The sequence below is a fragment of the Rousettus aegyptiacus genome, unplaced genomic scaffold (assembly GCF_014176215.1).
Source record: "Rousettus aegyptiacus isolate mRouAeg1 unplaced genomic scaffold, mRouAeg1.p scaffold_m13_p_2, whole genome shotgun sequence".
In the NCBI taxonomy this organism is placed as follows: domain Eukaryota; kingdom Metazoa; phylum Chordata; class Mammalia; order Chiroptera; family Pteropodidae; genus Rousettus; species Rousettus aegyptiacus.
Window position 1 is genome coordinate 130,148,092 of NW_023416295.1, and position 13,766 is coordinate 130,161,857.

At 37.4% G+C, this 13,766-nt stretch overlaps 1 protein-coding gene across 2 annotated transcripts in view; it reads left to right on the forward strand.

The window, feature by feature from the left end:
* Nucleotides 1-5,226: 5,226 nt before the first annotated feature.
* Nucleotides 5,227-13,766, forward strand: part of TFCP2 (transcription factor CP2) — a 41,786-nt gene continuing 33,246 nt past the window's right edge. For both annotated transcript variants that reach the window (XM_016142610.2, XM_016142611.2), the window contains exon 1: nt 5,227-6,030. In XM_016142610.2, coding sequence (XP_015998096.1) covers nt 5,909-6,030 — 122 coding nt within the window. In that variant the 5' untranslated portion in view covers nt 5,227-5,908. The remainder of the gene's footprint in view (nt 6,031-13,766) is intronic.

Below are 13,766 nucleotides of genomic sequence, written 5' to 3' on the forward strand. Positions count from 1 at the left end.
TTACATCATTTGAGGCCTGCAGTTTTCCCTTTAACATATTTTTCTTGTAAGTCACAATATCACAGATGTTCGATGTGCTATGGAGGGCTGTGTAGGGGGAACTAATCTTTTATGAACTAGAGAGGATTTGGGCTGGTTTCTGGACTAAAGATGAGAGTTGAAGGGAACCTGAAGTTGATTGGGACTGTGTAGCTGTGAAAACTTTCGATTTCCTTTTCTCTCAACTGCAGGGTCATTCAAAGAAGCCAGACTCGGGCCCACAGGCTATCTATATGGGATGTAGGAAGATGTAAAAAGTTAAAGCTAAATGGTCAGTCCCTCAGAAAAGTATACATGGATAATGGTTTCTTTCTGTACCTAGAAGAAAATGCCTAGTGATTGACCTAGGAACCAGCAACAGTGACTGACTTGAGTAAGTGAGTGAGAAGAGAAGCCTAGGGGATGGGTGGGTGCTGATTCAGGGAGCTTGAGCCCTCAAATCATTGCATTTAATTTGTCTTCAGAGGCACGCAGGACAGGTGCTAGGGTCCCCTTTTTGTCAATCATAATAATACCTAATGATCACTGACTATATATTAGGCACTCATCATGCATTATCTCACTTCTTAGCATAATTTTATAAACTAAGAACTATTATTATACCCATTTTACAGATAAGGAGTTGAGGCATAGAAAAGATGAGGAATCTACTTAGGATTGCTTTGCTTGTGAGCAGTAGAACTAGGTCTTGAACCTGGGTGGTCTGTCTCAAGTGCCTGTGTGCTTAACCTTACCCCATACAGGGTGAGATCTAGGGATTACTATCTTTCCTGATCTTTTTGGTAGGATTTCCACATTTCCACCTACTAGGGTAAACCCTGCTATGTTCCATTTAAACAGTATAGTTTCAGGACCTAATCTAGGGGAAAGCACTCTTCGCAATGAGGCTCAACTTCACTTAATGGTCTAGAACAGCGGTCCCTAACCTTTTTGCCACTAGTGACCAGTGCTCCGATGAGAATCTAATGCCTGGTGATCTGAGGTTGAGCTGAGGTGGTGAAGCTAGCGCTCGGCTGCAAATATGGATGAAGCTTCACTTGCTCGCCTGCCGCTCACCTCCGGCCGTGTAGCCCAGTTTCTAACAGGCCACTGAGAGGTACCTGTCCATGGCCCGGGGGGTTGGGGACCCCTGGTCTAGAATACTGAATGTGAAGCTCTGTGCCACGAGTTCTCTTGTTCATTAGTCATATTTATTATGTTAACAAGAGCCATGATTTTTGTCACGGGATGAATTTATGGGTACAAAAATTTGATTTATTGATAGATGTTGCTGGATTCTCAGGGAGAAACACTGGTGATCTTTTGTTGGAGGCAGAGCACCCAGGGCTGCCCCTGGAATCCCTGTTTCCAGCCCTAGCACTCTAAATTACTCTATTACAGTGAAGAAGGGAGAGGAAGGAAAAAGTCTTCTCCTAGGCTTAAGGACATAAACTGGGCTTAAGAACATAAACCTTGAGGCTGATCTGCATTCTAATTGGGTGGGGCCAAGGCTTTGGAGTCACCTTTCATTTCACTTGTTTATTTCAGAATTAATTAGAATTAAAGTATGGAAAACCTTTGTGAAGGTTTTATTTTGGCACAGAATTTAAACACAGGCTCAAACATTTCCAAGAAATACATATCGGTCATTTCCTAAACATTTCCCGGAGGACAGGGCTCCTTGAGATTCCCAGATATGGCACAGTTCTCTCTTCTAAATATCTAATTTCAATATTCTTCGTTTTATTTTAAATCTATTCTATTTAAGCTATTTTTCTGCATGCGAGGAAATATGCTTCAACCAATATTCCTTCATAGGAACAATTTTCTGAAAATTCAATATTCTCATCTCTATAAGGTTCAAATTCACCTCTGAAAAGAATAGATAGGAATCAGATCATTTTTAGGTTATAATCATCCACAGGGACAGGGTGGAATGATGGTTAGATGCCCAGAGTGCAAGGTCAGGCAGTCAGACTTTGCTGTTGTCTAGCTGCGTGACCCTGGACAAGCTAATTTTTCTAAGCCTCAGTTTCCTTATCTATGAAATTAATCTAGGGTGATGTGAAGATAAAATGAGATTATATACATAAAGCACCCAGTTAGGGCTTGACTCTTAGGAAGAGCTCAGTAAATATGAGATGGTCATTATTATTAGATACTATTTGCTCTGTATCTGTGTGGTTCCTAGGAACTTGTTCTACCAGCAGGGAGGCATTGCCATAGACAAAGCCCAGCTAAGAGAATCGAGGACCTGGACTATAGTTCCTGGCTCGGCTGCTCATTTATGTAATATTTGTTACATATTTAATAATATTTATTTTTGTTAAGTTATGAAGCACAATGATGAATGGACCTACCATTCAACTTAAGTAAACTATTACCACTGTTGAAGCTATTTTGAGCCCACTCCCCTGCCTTTCCTTAATGCAATCATCTAGGGTTGTGCTTATCTTTTTATTCTTTTTAAAAGAAATGTGTGTATATTTCCCTAACTGATATATTGCTTAATTTTGCTGGGTTTTTGATCTTTATAAAGTTATGCCACACTATATGAAGGCTTCTCCAACTCCCCTCCGTAATTCTAAGATTGATTTATTCATGTGTTTGAGTGTAGCTTTATTCATTTTTCACTGCTGTATAATATTCTATTGTACTCCAGTTTATCCTTTCTCATGTTGGTGGACATTTGTTTTGTTCTGTTTTGTTGCTATAAATAATGCTTCCATGAACATTCTCATACAAGTCTCCTGGTATGTTTGTGCAAGAGTTCTCTAGGGTATACATGTAGAGTGAAGCTGCTGAATCACAGAATAATTTTGAGGGTAATTTCTAAAGAGGTAGTCTGCTTGATCGATCTGCCCTTTTTAGTCTCAGTTTCTTCATATTAAAAAACAAAACAAAAACGTTTATGAGGATTAAATGACAATATATGTTAAAATACTACCAAAACCATAACACACCATACAATATGTTAATATTTTTAGATAGACTAATAACAACCCAATCTTAACAGAGAAGCAGAAATGGGCTAGTGAAGACTGGAGTTAACATTTATTGACTAATTATTATTTATGTGGCATCTTGACACTTTATTTAATCCTCACAACAATTTAAGGAGGTATTATTTTCACTAACTTATGGATTAAAATATTGAGGCTCAGAGATGTAGTTACTTGACCAGGAATATGCATCTAGTGATGAGCTGTTGTTCAAACAAGGCACGGTTCTACCTAATGTTTTAAATACCCCAGATAGAACGCTTGAATACAAAGGATTTTGATTATGTCGATGTAAGAAATGTTCAAACCTGTAGGGAATTTTAATGAGTTTAATTGAGCCAAACTGATGACAATTGCTGGGCAGCATTAAGAAAATGTTCTGGAGATTGGTAGTTTTGCGGCTTATTTTATATGGTAGAATTGAAGGAGGAGACATAGGGAGGGTTCATTGGTGGTAGATTAAGGGAGCAGGAGAAAGCAGAGTGAGGAAATCTGTGGGATTGGATAAAAAGTAAAACAGAAGAACACACATTTCTTTTACATTGGTGGGTACAGGAGTTGATAACTAACATTTACAACATTGAGATGGTATGTGGGGGACAAGATAACCATAAGGGGTTCTGTGGTCTCGTGCTAGTGCCTGAGGGGTCTGGAAAAAAGGGGTACTCTGACATTCCAAGGGTATGTTATCTTCGGGGCAAAAGGACAATAAAGAGGTTTACGTAAGGTAAAGATTGACCTTTGTCAAGAAAGCTACAAGCCCAGGATGTGACTACCTACCATGACTTCTTAGTTAGAAATTTTTATGTTCAGACCATCCTATGTGGTTACCTTTGGTCTCTGAGATTGTAGAGCTCGCCATGGTGGCCTCCCCTGAGCTCGTCAGAGTTAGAATGTGGCCCCCTTTTCTTCCACGATTATGACATCTCTCTTTTAGTTTCTGAGCCCAGGTACTTTACCCACAGGCACATGTTTTAAGATAAAACTGGCTCAAAGGAAGAAAATATGGCTTGAAGAAATATTGAATGTCACAGGAATGCACCAAGACTTGGATGCCAGGGCTTTTTAAGGTAAGAAGAGTAAGCCTAGAGCCTTTGAAAGAGAAGCCTGTGACTGAAATTGGGTGTATGCTGTCAACTTCATGTCAACCTTTTTTCTTCTTCTTTCCTTTTTAAAATTCAATGAACATATATGTCCTATTGAAAGCAAGAACTATACTAGGAAATATTTAGAAGATAAGCCTGAAAGAGACTTATCCTTTATTCTTTAGGCGATCACAGTATAGTGAAAAAGGCAGATATACAATATTTTAATTCAAGGCAGACTGTAAAAAACTCAATAATGTAATAGAAAAATGAACCTATACTTTCACGTATAGGCAATGTATTGTAGTGAAAATGTTAAGCTCCAAAACTGGCATGCTAATTTAGCTCTAGCTAATTTAAGCCCTTAGCCTCCTCATCTTATTGGTAAAATACCCTTAAAATTATAATTCTAGTTCAAGATTGTCTTAGATTACTGATAATGTACCAAAGTCCCTGGTATATAGCTAATGCTCAATAAACAATGGACATTATTATTTAATCCTCAAAGTAGGAAGGTGGAGCAGGTATGGTCGGCCCCAGACTTCAAATGAGGAAGCTGAATACCAGTGAGATTAATCAATTATGCTGAAGTTGCCCAACTAGTAAGTGAAGACGCCAGCCCAAATCCTCATCTTTAGACCTCCATCTTTTAAAAAACCACACTTTCACTTGTCTTATGCTTTCATGTTCAAATGCACTAGGAAGAATGAAGAAGATAAAATGACTACAGAAAGTGGCACTCCAGCAGAGTCTTGACCTCCGGAGAGGCAGGTTTAAGGGAAGTATTCCAGGAGCAAACAGGCGCACGTACGAAGCATTTGGGAAACGGTCGAGTCCTCCAGGGTTGGGTGTGTGTTCCGTGAGACTAGGGCGAAGGCTCCACCCACGCCTCAGGGTGCCCACTTGGTGCTTGCTGGGTGCCAGAACGCAGGTAGCCACATGGAGGGACGTTTAAACTGAGACAGCTTAGGCACGCCAGGTTGTCTTTCCGATCGCCCAGCCCATCTTCGGGGCGGGTAGCGGTGAAGTGTAGCTCGCCTATCATCACCGCCGAGGCCGACGAAGTCTCTTTTTCATTGGTGAGTAACCAGGTGACGTCACGTTCACCGGACCGGCAAAGGGAGAGGACGCCATGATTGGTTGGCGCTGGGGCGGCTGGTGTTGGAGGAGCCTGGCGAGTCCAGGTTTCAAGCCCGTGATAGATTTTCTCCTTCCACATATCGAGGCCGTGGCAGGCTGCGGAGGGCAGGGAGTGAGCTGGGAGGAAACCTGGATTTAGTTCTAAGAGCCTCGGGTTGACCGGAAGTGATTTGGGGGCCGACCGGAAGCGAGGCCTGGAGGGGAAAGGGAGCGGGTGCCCGGGGGGAGGGGCCTTCCTGCAGAGGGGGCGGGGGAAAAGGTGCGAAAGCGGTGTGGGAGCGTGGGGTAGGCAGCGGGTCGCTTCTGCTGGTCTGGGTAGCAGCGAGTGACCACCACAAGCAGAAGGGGAGAGCACGGAGAGTAGGAGTGTGGGAGTCTAGGGCTGCCTCTGGGCAGTCTGGAATAATTGAGCAAAAGGGCCCTCGCGCGGCTCCAGGGAGCTGCGTAAGAGAGATTTTGGAAGTCAGGGCAGCCCAGAACAAGGAGCCAGGGGTACAGGAGTTTAGGTTTGCGGGCAGTGCATGTCGGGCTTGGGGTGGCTCGTGGCTACCGCGTGGGAGATCTTGGTTTGGAGATTTCTACGGTCTTGCCCTCGTTGGGTAGAATCACACTACTCACCTTTGTACAAGAAACGGTGTCTCCTGGGGCAAGGAAGGAGCCAGGATGGCCTGGGCTCTGAAGTTGCCTCTAGCGGATGAAGTGATTGAATCCGGGCTGGTGCAGGACTTTGATGCTAGTCTGTCGGGGATCGGCCAGGAACTGGGTGCTGGTGCCTATAGCATGAGGTGAGTGAGATTTTCTTAGACCTTGCAACTTCTGAGTAACAAAGGCAGGACAGAGAATAGGGGTGGTGGTTGGGGGGAAGGAGTGTATAGAGTTAAAGAAGCCGTCTGCAGTTAGGGAAAGGGACTTGTTTCTTTTGTTGTTTTGTGTAGTGAGTATTGTGGAAGAAAGGGAACAAGGGATTATAGTCAGTGTCATGTCCCCGCAGGGTCAGTGGAAGAAGGAAGAATGACCTTTGATTAGCAACCAGATGAATGTTGAGAGGCAGTTGTGCCTGTGTGAGGAGACTTGCAGACTGATGGTGTGTGTGTATGTGTGAATAGGTTGGACTGACTGAACTTGTGTGAAGAGGCCACATTGAGCATCCGAAGGATGTCCAGGGAGTTGGGAGCTGGGTGACAATGGTGAATATTGGTTTACTACTTTTTGGAAGAAAATGTGAGAACTTGGTGAAGTTCACACATCTTGTATGTTAGCCTGCTTTAAGGCTTTATCTAATTCTAGGGTTTCTGACTTTTGAAACAGCTGTGAAATGAAAAAGCATCAGAGAACTTTTAGATACTTCTAGAACTTCATGTGTCAAGCCAAATGTTGATAATAAATAAAAATATCCTTTGAAAGCAACATAACTTTCCCATGTAATTTATTTGCATGCATTAGCTACTTCATTCCCCTAATATGGTTTGTTTCATTTATAAGATGTGCAAGAACAATGTCTGGGAATGTTGAAACATCTGCATCTTAGGGTTGGATGGAATATATTTGAGTTTCTAAATGCATTATAAGGTTTAATCTAAATGAGTCAAAATTGACTTTAGAACTTAACACTATAATTGGATTTAGGGGTGTATAGGGGAGAGATGCTTTTTATGGAAAAAATGGACATTTTACATTCTGACAGTGAGATCCTTTGAGAGTTACATGACAAACTGCCTTTATCCCCGTGAAAGTGGACTTTCCTCACTGAAGTAAAATAATGAGTTAGTACTTAATAGTCTTAGGAATCTGCTTACAGTTAGAATAATAAAGGCTATCCGTGTATACATATTTTAGTGATTTTCAGGGAAATAGTTCTATCACACAATACTCATAGTCTTGAGAAATTTAACTCTAGTTTTGCCTGTCTTTGTTTACATAAGTTTGGCCATAAAAATAGATATTAACTTGGTCCGAAAGTAAATGTCTGGATCCTGAACTTGCATGTCATAATTTGACATAATATTTGACTATTTATGCTATTGTTCATGTAAAGATTACCACAGCAAGTTTGGTTTTTTGTCTAGGTTATCAGAATTTGGGATGGAGATAATTAAACATAATTCTACTTGTTATAAAAATAGTAAACATTGTCAACAAACATTCACGCATCTGCTATGCACTTTCTCTACCATGTGACCTTAATTGATGAATGCTTTCTGTGTCATACCTTGAGCGGTTTTCACAGGTATTAGTAAGAATGGCTTGTATATTTAAACACTTAGAATTTTCTGCCAACATCATATCCACAAGAATTTTCAAACATTTTATGTTTTCCCAAGAACACAGTGTGCCAAAATTTAAATTATTTTTTTCTTTGTTTTTTATCACCTTTTTCATGCATTTTGTTCTTGTCACTATTCTCTTGGCTCTTGTATACATTTAATCATTTGCATTAATTTGTGTTAATTAGATAGTAGTTCTCAAACTTTAGTATCAATGAGAGTCATCTGGAGTACTTATTAAAAATAGTTTGCAGGGTCCCATCTTTGGTAATTGTCTGGGGCACAGACCAGAAATGCTGCTTTTTAAACAAGTTCTTAGATGATTTTGATGAAGGTAGTCCAGGGACCATATTTCAAGAAATACTAGAGGAGTTCTTATAGACAGAGGCAATGGTTTTTTGCTCTTTCTGTTTCTCATTTTAATTAGACCTTGTGATTTCTTTTCCTACACCTTCATTAAAGAAAATGTTCTCTTTGACAAGCAATTTGTTTTGTAAAATCTTTCCCTAATATATTTGTTTTATTCTATTTTGCTTGTTTATAATGGTCTTGCTTCAAATCTGTTGATTTATAGTTTATAGATGCATCTAAAATGAATTTCTGTTTTCAATTCCTGATCTGCCATTGTATTCAGTAATGTTCTTTACATAAGTTGTCCTTTAATGTTCTCCTTACTTTTTTTCTTACATTTGAATACATAGCACAAATTTTACAGTTAAAATAAAGGAGATTCCCTGAAAACATGCTGAGTAGAAGAAGCCAGTCACACAAGACCACTTAACATATGGTTTCATTTCTGTGAAATGTACAGAATAGGGAAATTTCTAGAGACAGAAAGTAGATTAGTAGTTGACTAGAGCTGTGGGAGACGAGGAAATGGAGAGTGACTGCTAATGGGTACCATTTTGGAGGGGGCCGTGTGATAAAAATTTCTAAAATTTTGATAGTTGCACAACTCTGTGACTACACTAAAGACAATTGAATTGTACACTTTAAATGGGTGAATTGTATGACATGATGTGTATTTCGATAGAACTGTTATAAAAAAAGAGTAAAGATTAAATTTTGTGTTAAAATTTTTTTCTTTCATTTTTTTTTTTAGTGGAGGTGAATTCACATTACATAAAATTAACCATTTTAAAGTGGACAGTTTAGTAGTGTTAAGTGTGTTCACAATGTTGTGCAATCACCACCTATCTAGTTCCGAAACATTTTCATCACCCCAAAAAGAAAACCCTGCACCTGTGAAACAATTGCTTCCCATTCCCACTCCCTTCTTTCCCTAGTAAACATTAATATGTATTATCTTTCTATGGATTTACCTGTTCTGAATATTTTATATAATGGAATCATATAATGTGTGACTTTTTATCTGGCTTCTGTCACTTAGTATACATTTTTGGAGTTCATCCACATTGCAGCATGTTTTAACACTTCAGTACCTCATTCTTTTTTATGGCTGAGTAATATGCCATCGTATCGATCACAAATTTTTTATCCATTTATCCATTGATGGACATTTGGGTTATTTTCATCTTTTGACTTTTATGAATAATGGTAATATAGCATTATGTTTCTAAAGAAAATAACAATGGAATGTTTATAAACATGTACAGGTTTTTGTGTAGACATTTTCTGTTTTTATTGAGGTATGATTGACATAACGTGTTAGTTTCAGGCATACAATATAATGATTTGATGTTTATATGTATTATGGAATGATCACTACACTTAGTCCATCTGCATACATAGTTACAGAATTTCTTTTTTTCTTGTAATGAGAACTTTTCAGATTTACTCTCAGCATCTTTCAGATCTACAATACAATATTATTAACTATAGTCACTATGCTGTACTAGATATGTTTTCATTTCTCTTTTAGCTGTAATTTAAAGACTATTTTTTAGGTTCACAGCAATATTGAGAGGAAGGTACAGAAATTGGTCATATACTCCCTGCCTCTATACATGTAGAACCTCCCCTATTATAAACATCTCCCACCAAGGGTAGTACACAGTGTGCACCTACATTGATGAACCTACATTGACACATCATAATCACCCAAAGTCCATAGTTTGCCTTAGGTGTTGTATATTCATAGTATATATTCTATGGATTTGAACAAATTTATCATGACATGTATCCATCATTATAGTGTCATACAGAGTATTTTCACTGTCCTAAAAATCCTCTGTGTTCTGCCTGTTCATTTCTCCAATTCCACCCCTGGCAGCCATTGATCATTTTATTGTCTCCATAGTTTTGCTATTCCAGGATGTCATATAATTGGAATCATACAATAGGCAGACTTTTCAGATTGGCTTCTTTCACTTAGTAATACGCATTTAACATTCCTCCATGTCTTTTCTTGGTTTGATAGCTCATTACTTTTTAGCAGTGAATAATATTTCATCTTCTGGAAAGATCACAGTTTATTTATATGTTCATCTACTAGTTGCTTCCAAGTTTTGGCAGTTATGAATAAAGCTGGCATAAATATCCACGTGCAGACTTTTGTGTGGAGATAGTTTTCAATTCCTTTGGGTAAATACCAAGCAGTGCTATTGGTGGATCATATAGTAAGAGTATGTTTAGTTTTGTAAGAAACCTCCAAACTGTCCTTCAAAGTGATTGGACCAATTCGCATTCCCACCAGCAGTGAGTCAGAGTTCCTGTTGTTCCACATCCTTGTCAGCATTTGGTGTTATCAGTTTTCCGGATTTTGGCTATTCTAACAGGTATGAAATGTATGCTTAATTTTTTTCAAGAACCACTAAGCTGTTTTACGCAGTACCTGAACGACTTTACATTCCCACCAGCAGTATACAAGGGTTCCTGTTTCTCTACATCCTTGCCAACACTTTTTTTTTTAAGCCATCCTAATGAGTATGAAGTAGTAGCTCATTGTGGTTTTGTTTTACATTTCCTTAATGGCCATGACGTTGAATGTTTTTTAATGTGCTTGTTGGTCATTTGAATATCTTCTTGGGAGAAGGGTCTATGCAAGTCTTTTGCCCAGTTTCAAATTCTATTGTTGCCTTTTTCTTGCTGAGTTGTAAGAGGTCTTTGTATATTTTAGATACTAGATCATTATCAAATATATGGTTTACAGATATTTTCTTACATTCTGTAGGTTGTCTTACCATAGTCTTGGTAATGTCCTTTGATTCACAAAAGTGTTTAATTTTGATTAAGTCCAATTTATCTATGTTGTCTTTTGTTGCTTATGCTTTTAGTGTCAACACTAAGAATTTATTGCCAAATCAAAGGTCATGAAGTTTCACTCAGTGGTTTCTTCTAAGAGTTTTGTAGTGTAAGCACTTATATTTAGGTCATTAATCCACTTTGAGTTAATTTTTATGTATGGAATGAGGTAGGGGTCCAATTTCATTTATTTGCCATGTGGATATCCAGTTGTCCCATTCACCAATGTTCTTTCTTTCCCCACTGAATGTTCTTGGCACCCCCGTTGAAAATCTAATGGCCATAGATGTAAAGATTTATTTGTGGACTCTCAATTCTAATGATTTGGTTGCTATATCTATTTTTTGATTTGCGTCCTTCTACTTTGTTTTTCTTTCTCAATGTTGTTTTCATTGTTCAGGGCCCTTTTAGTTCCATATGATTTTGAGAATTGGCTTTTCTGTTTTCTGCAAAATAGATGATTGGAATTGTGTTAGTGACTTTATTGCATCTGTAAATAGCTTTGGGAGTTCTACCATCTTAAAATAATAAATTTATCAATCTATGAATATAGGATGCTTTTCCATTTATTTAGGTCATCTTTAATTTTAGCAATGTTTTATAGTTTTCAGTGTATACAAGTCTTTATACATCATTGGTTGAATTTATTCCTACGTATTTTATTCTTCCAGATGCTGTTAAAATGAAATTGTTTTCTTAATTTCCTTTTTGGATTGTTCATTGCTGGTGCATAGAAACACAATAGGTTTTTTTGTGTATTGGTCTCATGTCCTGCGACTTTGCTGAATTCATTAATTAGCTTTAGTAGTCTTTTGTGGGTTCTGTGGAATTTTCCATAGGTAGAATCATGTCATCTGCAAATAGAGATAATCTCACTTCTTTTCCAATTTGTATACCTTTTATTTCTTTTTCTTGCCTAATTGTTGAATAGCAGTGGTGCATTCTTGTCTTGTTCTTAATCTTAGAGGGAAAGCTTTCAGTACTTCACTTTTGAGATGTGGATTTTTTTGTAAATTCCCTTTTAATGTTTAAGAAGTTTTCTTCTATTCTTAGATTGCTGTGTATGATGTGGTGGTGGTAATATATACAAAACATAAAATATCCTGTTTTAGCTATTTTTAAGTATACAGGTCAGTGGCACTAAGTACATAAACATTGGTGTGCAACTGTTAACCACGATCCATCTCCAGAACTTTTTCCTTATCCCAAGCTAATCATCCCAAGTTGAAACTCTGTAGCTATTAATCACTAATTTCCCCCAGCCTCTGGCAACCACCATTCTATTTTCTGTCTCTATGAATTTGACTACTCTCAAAACCTCATATAAGTAGAATCATAAATTTGTCCTGTTGTGACTGCCTTATTTCATTTAGCATAATGTCTTCAAGATTTTGCTGAGTGTTTTATCATGAAAGGGTGTTGAATTTTGTCGGGTGCCTTTTCTGTGTATATTAAGATGATAATGTGGTATACTACATTAATCAATTTTCTTATATTGAACCACTCGTGCATTCCTGGGAAAAATCCCACTTGGTCATAGTTTATAATCATTTTAATGTGCTGTCAGATCCAGTTTGCTAGTGTTTTGTCAAGGATATCTCTGCCTTTATTCATAAGGGACATTGGCTTGTAGTCTTTTTTTCTTGTGATATCTCCATCCCACTTTGGTATCAGGATAATGCTGATACCATAGAATGTGAGGAAGTGTCCCTCCTCTTCTCTTTTCTGGAAGAGTTAGAGTAAGATTGGTGCTGATTCTTTAAATGTTTGATGGAATTCACCAATGAAGGTCCTAGACTTAATCTAGAGGTTTTTGGTTACTGAGTCAATCTCATTATAAATGGTCTATTGAGATTTTTAAAATTCTGTTGTTAGTGTTGGTACTTTGTGTGTTTCTAAAAGTTGTCTGTTTTACCTAAATTATCTAATTTTTTGTTGTATAAATTGTACATAGTATTCTCTTATAATCCTTTTATTTCTATACGGTTGGTAATAATATCTCACTTTGCTTCTACTTCTATTTGTATCTTTCTTTTTTCCCTAGACAATCTAGCTGTAAGTTTGTCAATTTTGTTTATCTGTTTTAAAAAAACTGACTTGGTTTTGTTGATTCTCTACTATTTCTCCCTTCAATTCTGGCTGTTTGCTTCTTATATTTAGGGCTCTATTGTGTGTTTATAATTATTATGTCTTTTTGATAAATTAGCCTTTTAATCAATATAGGATGGCCTTTTTTGTCTCTTGTAACATTTTTTAATTTAAGTTCTGTTTTTTCTGGTATTTGTATAGTCACCCCAGCTCTCTTTCGGTTACTATTTCTATGACTTATCTTCTTTCATCCTTTCATTTTCACCCTATTTGTGTGTTGTGTCTAAAGTGAGTCTTTTGTAAACAGAGCATGGTTAGCCTTTAAAAAAAATCTTTCCTGCCAATCTGTGTCTTTCATTGATGAGTTAATACATTTGTACTAAAGTAATTGCTGGTAATGAAGGACTTATTTTTGCCATTGTGCTATTTGTTTCTACGTGTATCTTTTTTTGTTCCTCAGTTCTTCTAATACTGCCTTTTGTGTTTGATTTTTTTCTCTATTATGCCATTTTGATTCCCTCTTCATTTTCTTTTGTATATACTTTTTATTTTCTTAGTGGTTACTGTAGGGATTACTGTTAATGTTCTAAGTTTGTAGCAGACTTAATTTGAATTGATGCCAATTTAGCATCAGGAACATACATTAAACTAGCGTTATTGTTATCATTTTGCAATATGTATAGATATTAACTCGTATGTTGTACACCTGAAACTAATGTCAGTTATCTCTTAAGTTAGAAATGTCCAACTTCATTTCCCCTGTTTATATTGTTATTGTCGCAAGTTATATCTTTATATGTTGTTTGCCTATATCTGTAGATTTATAATTATTGTTTTATATATTTGTCTTTTAAATCATATAGGAAACAAAAAGAGGAGTTACATAACAAAAATACAATATGCTAGTTTTTATATTTAACTATGTAACCTTTGCAATGATCTTTATTTCTTTGTGTGACTGAGTT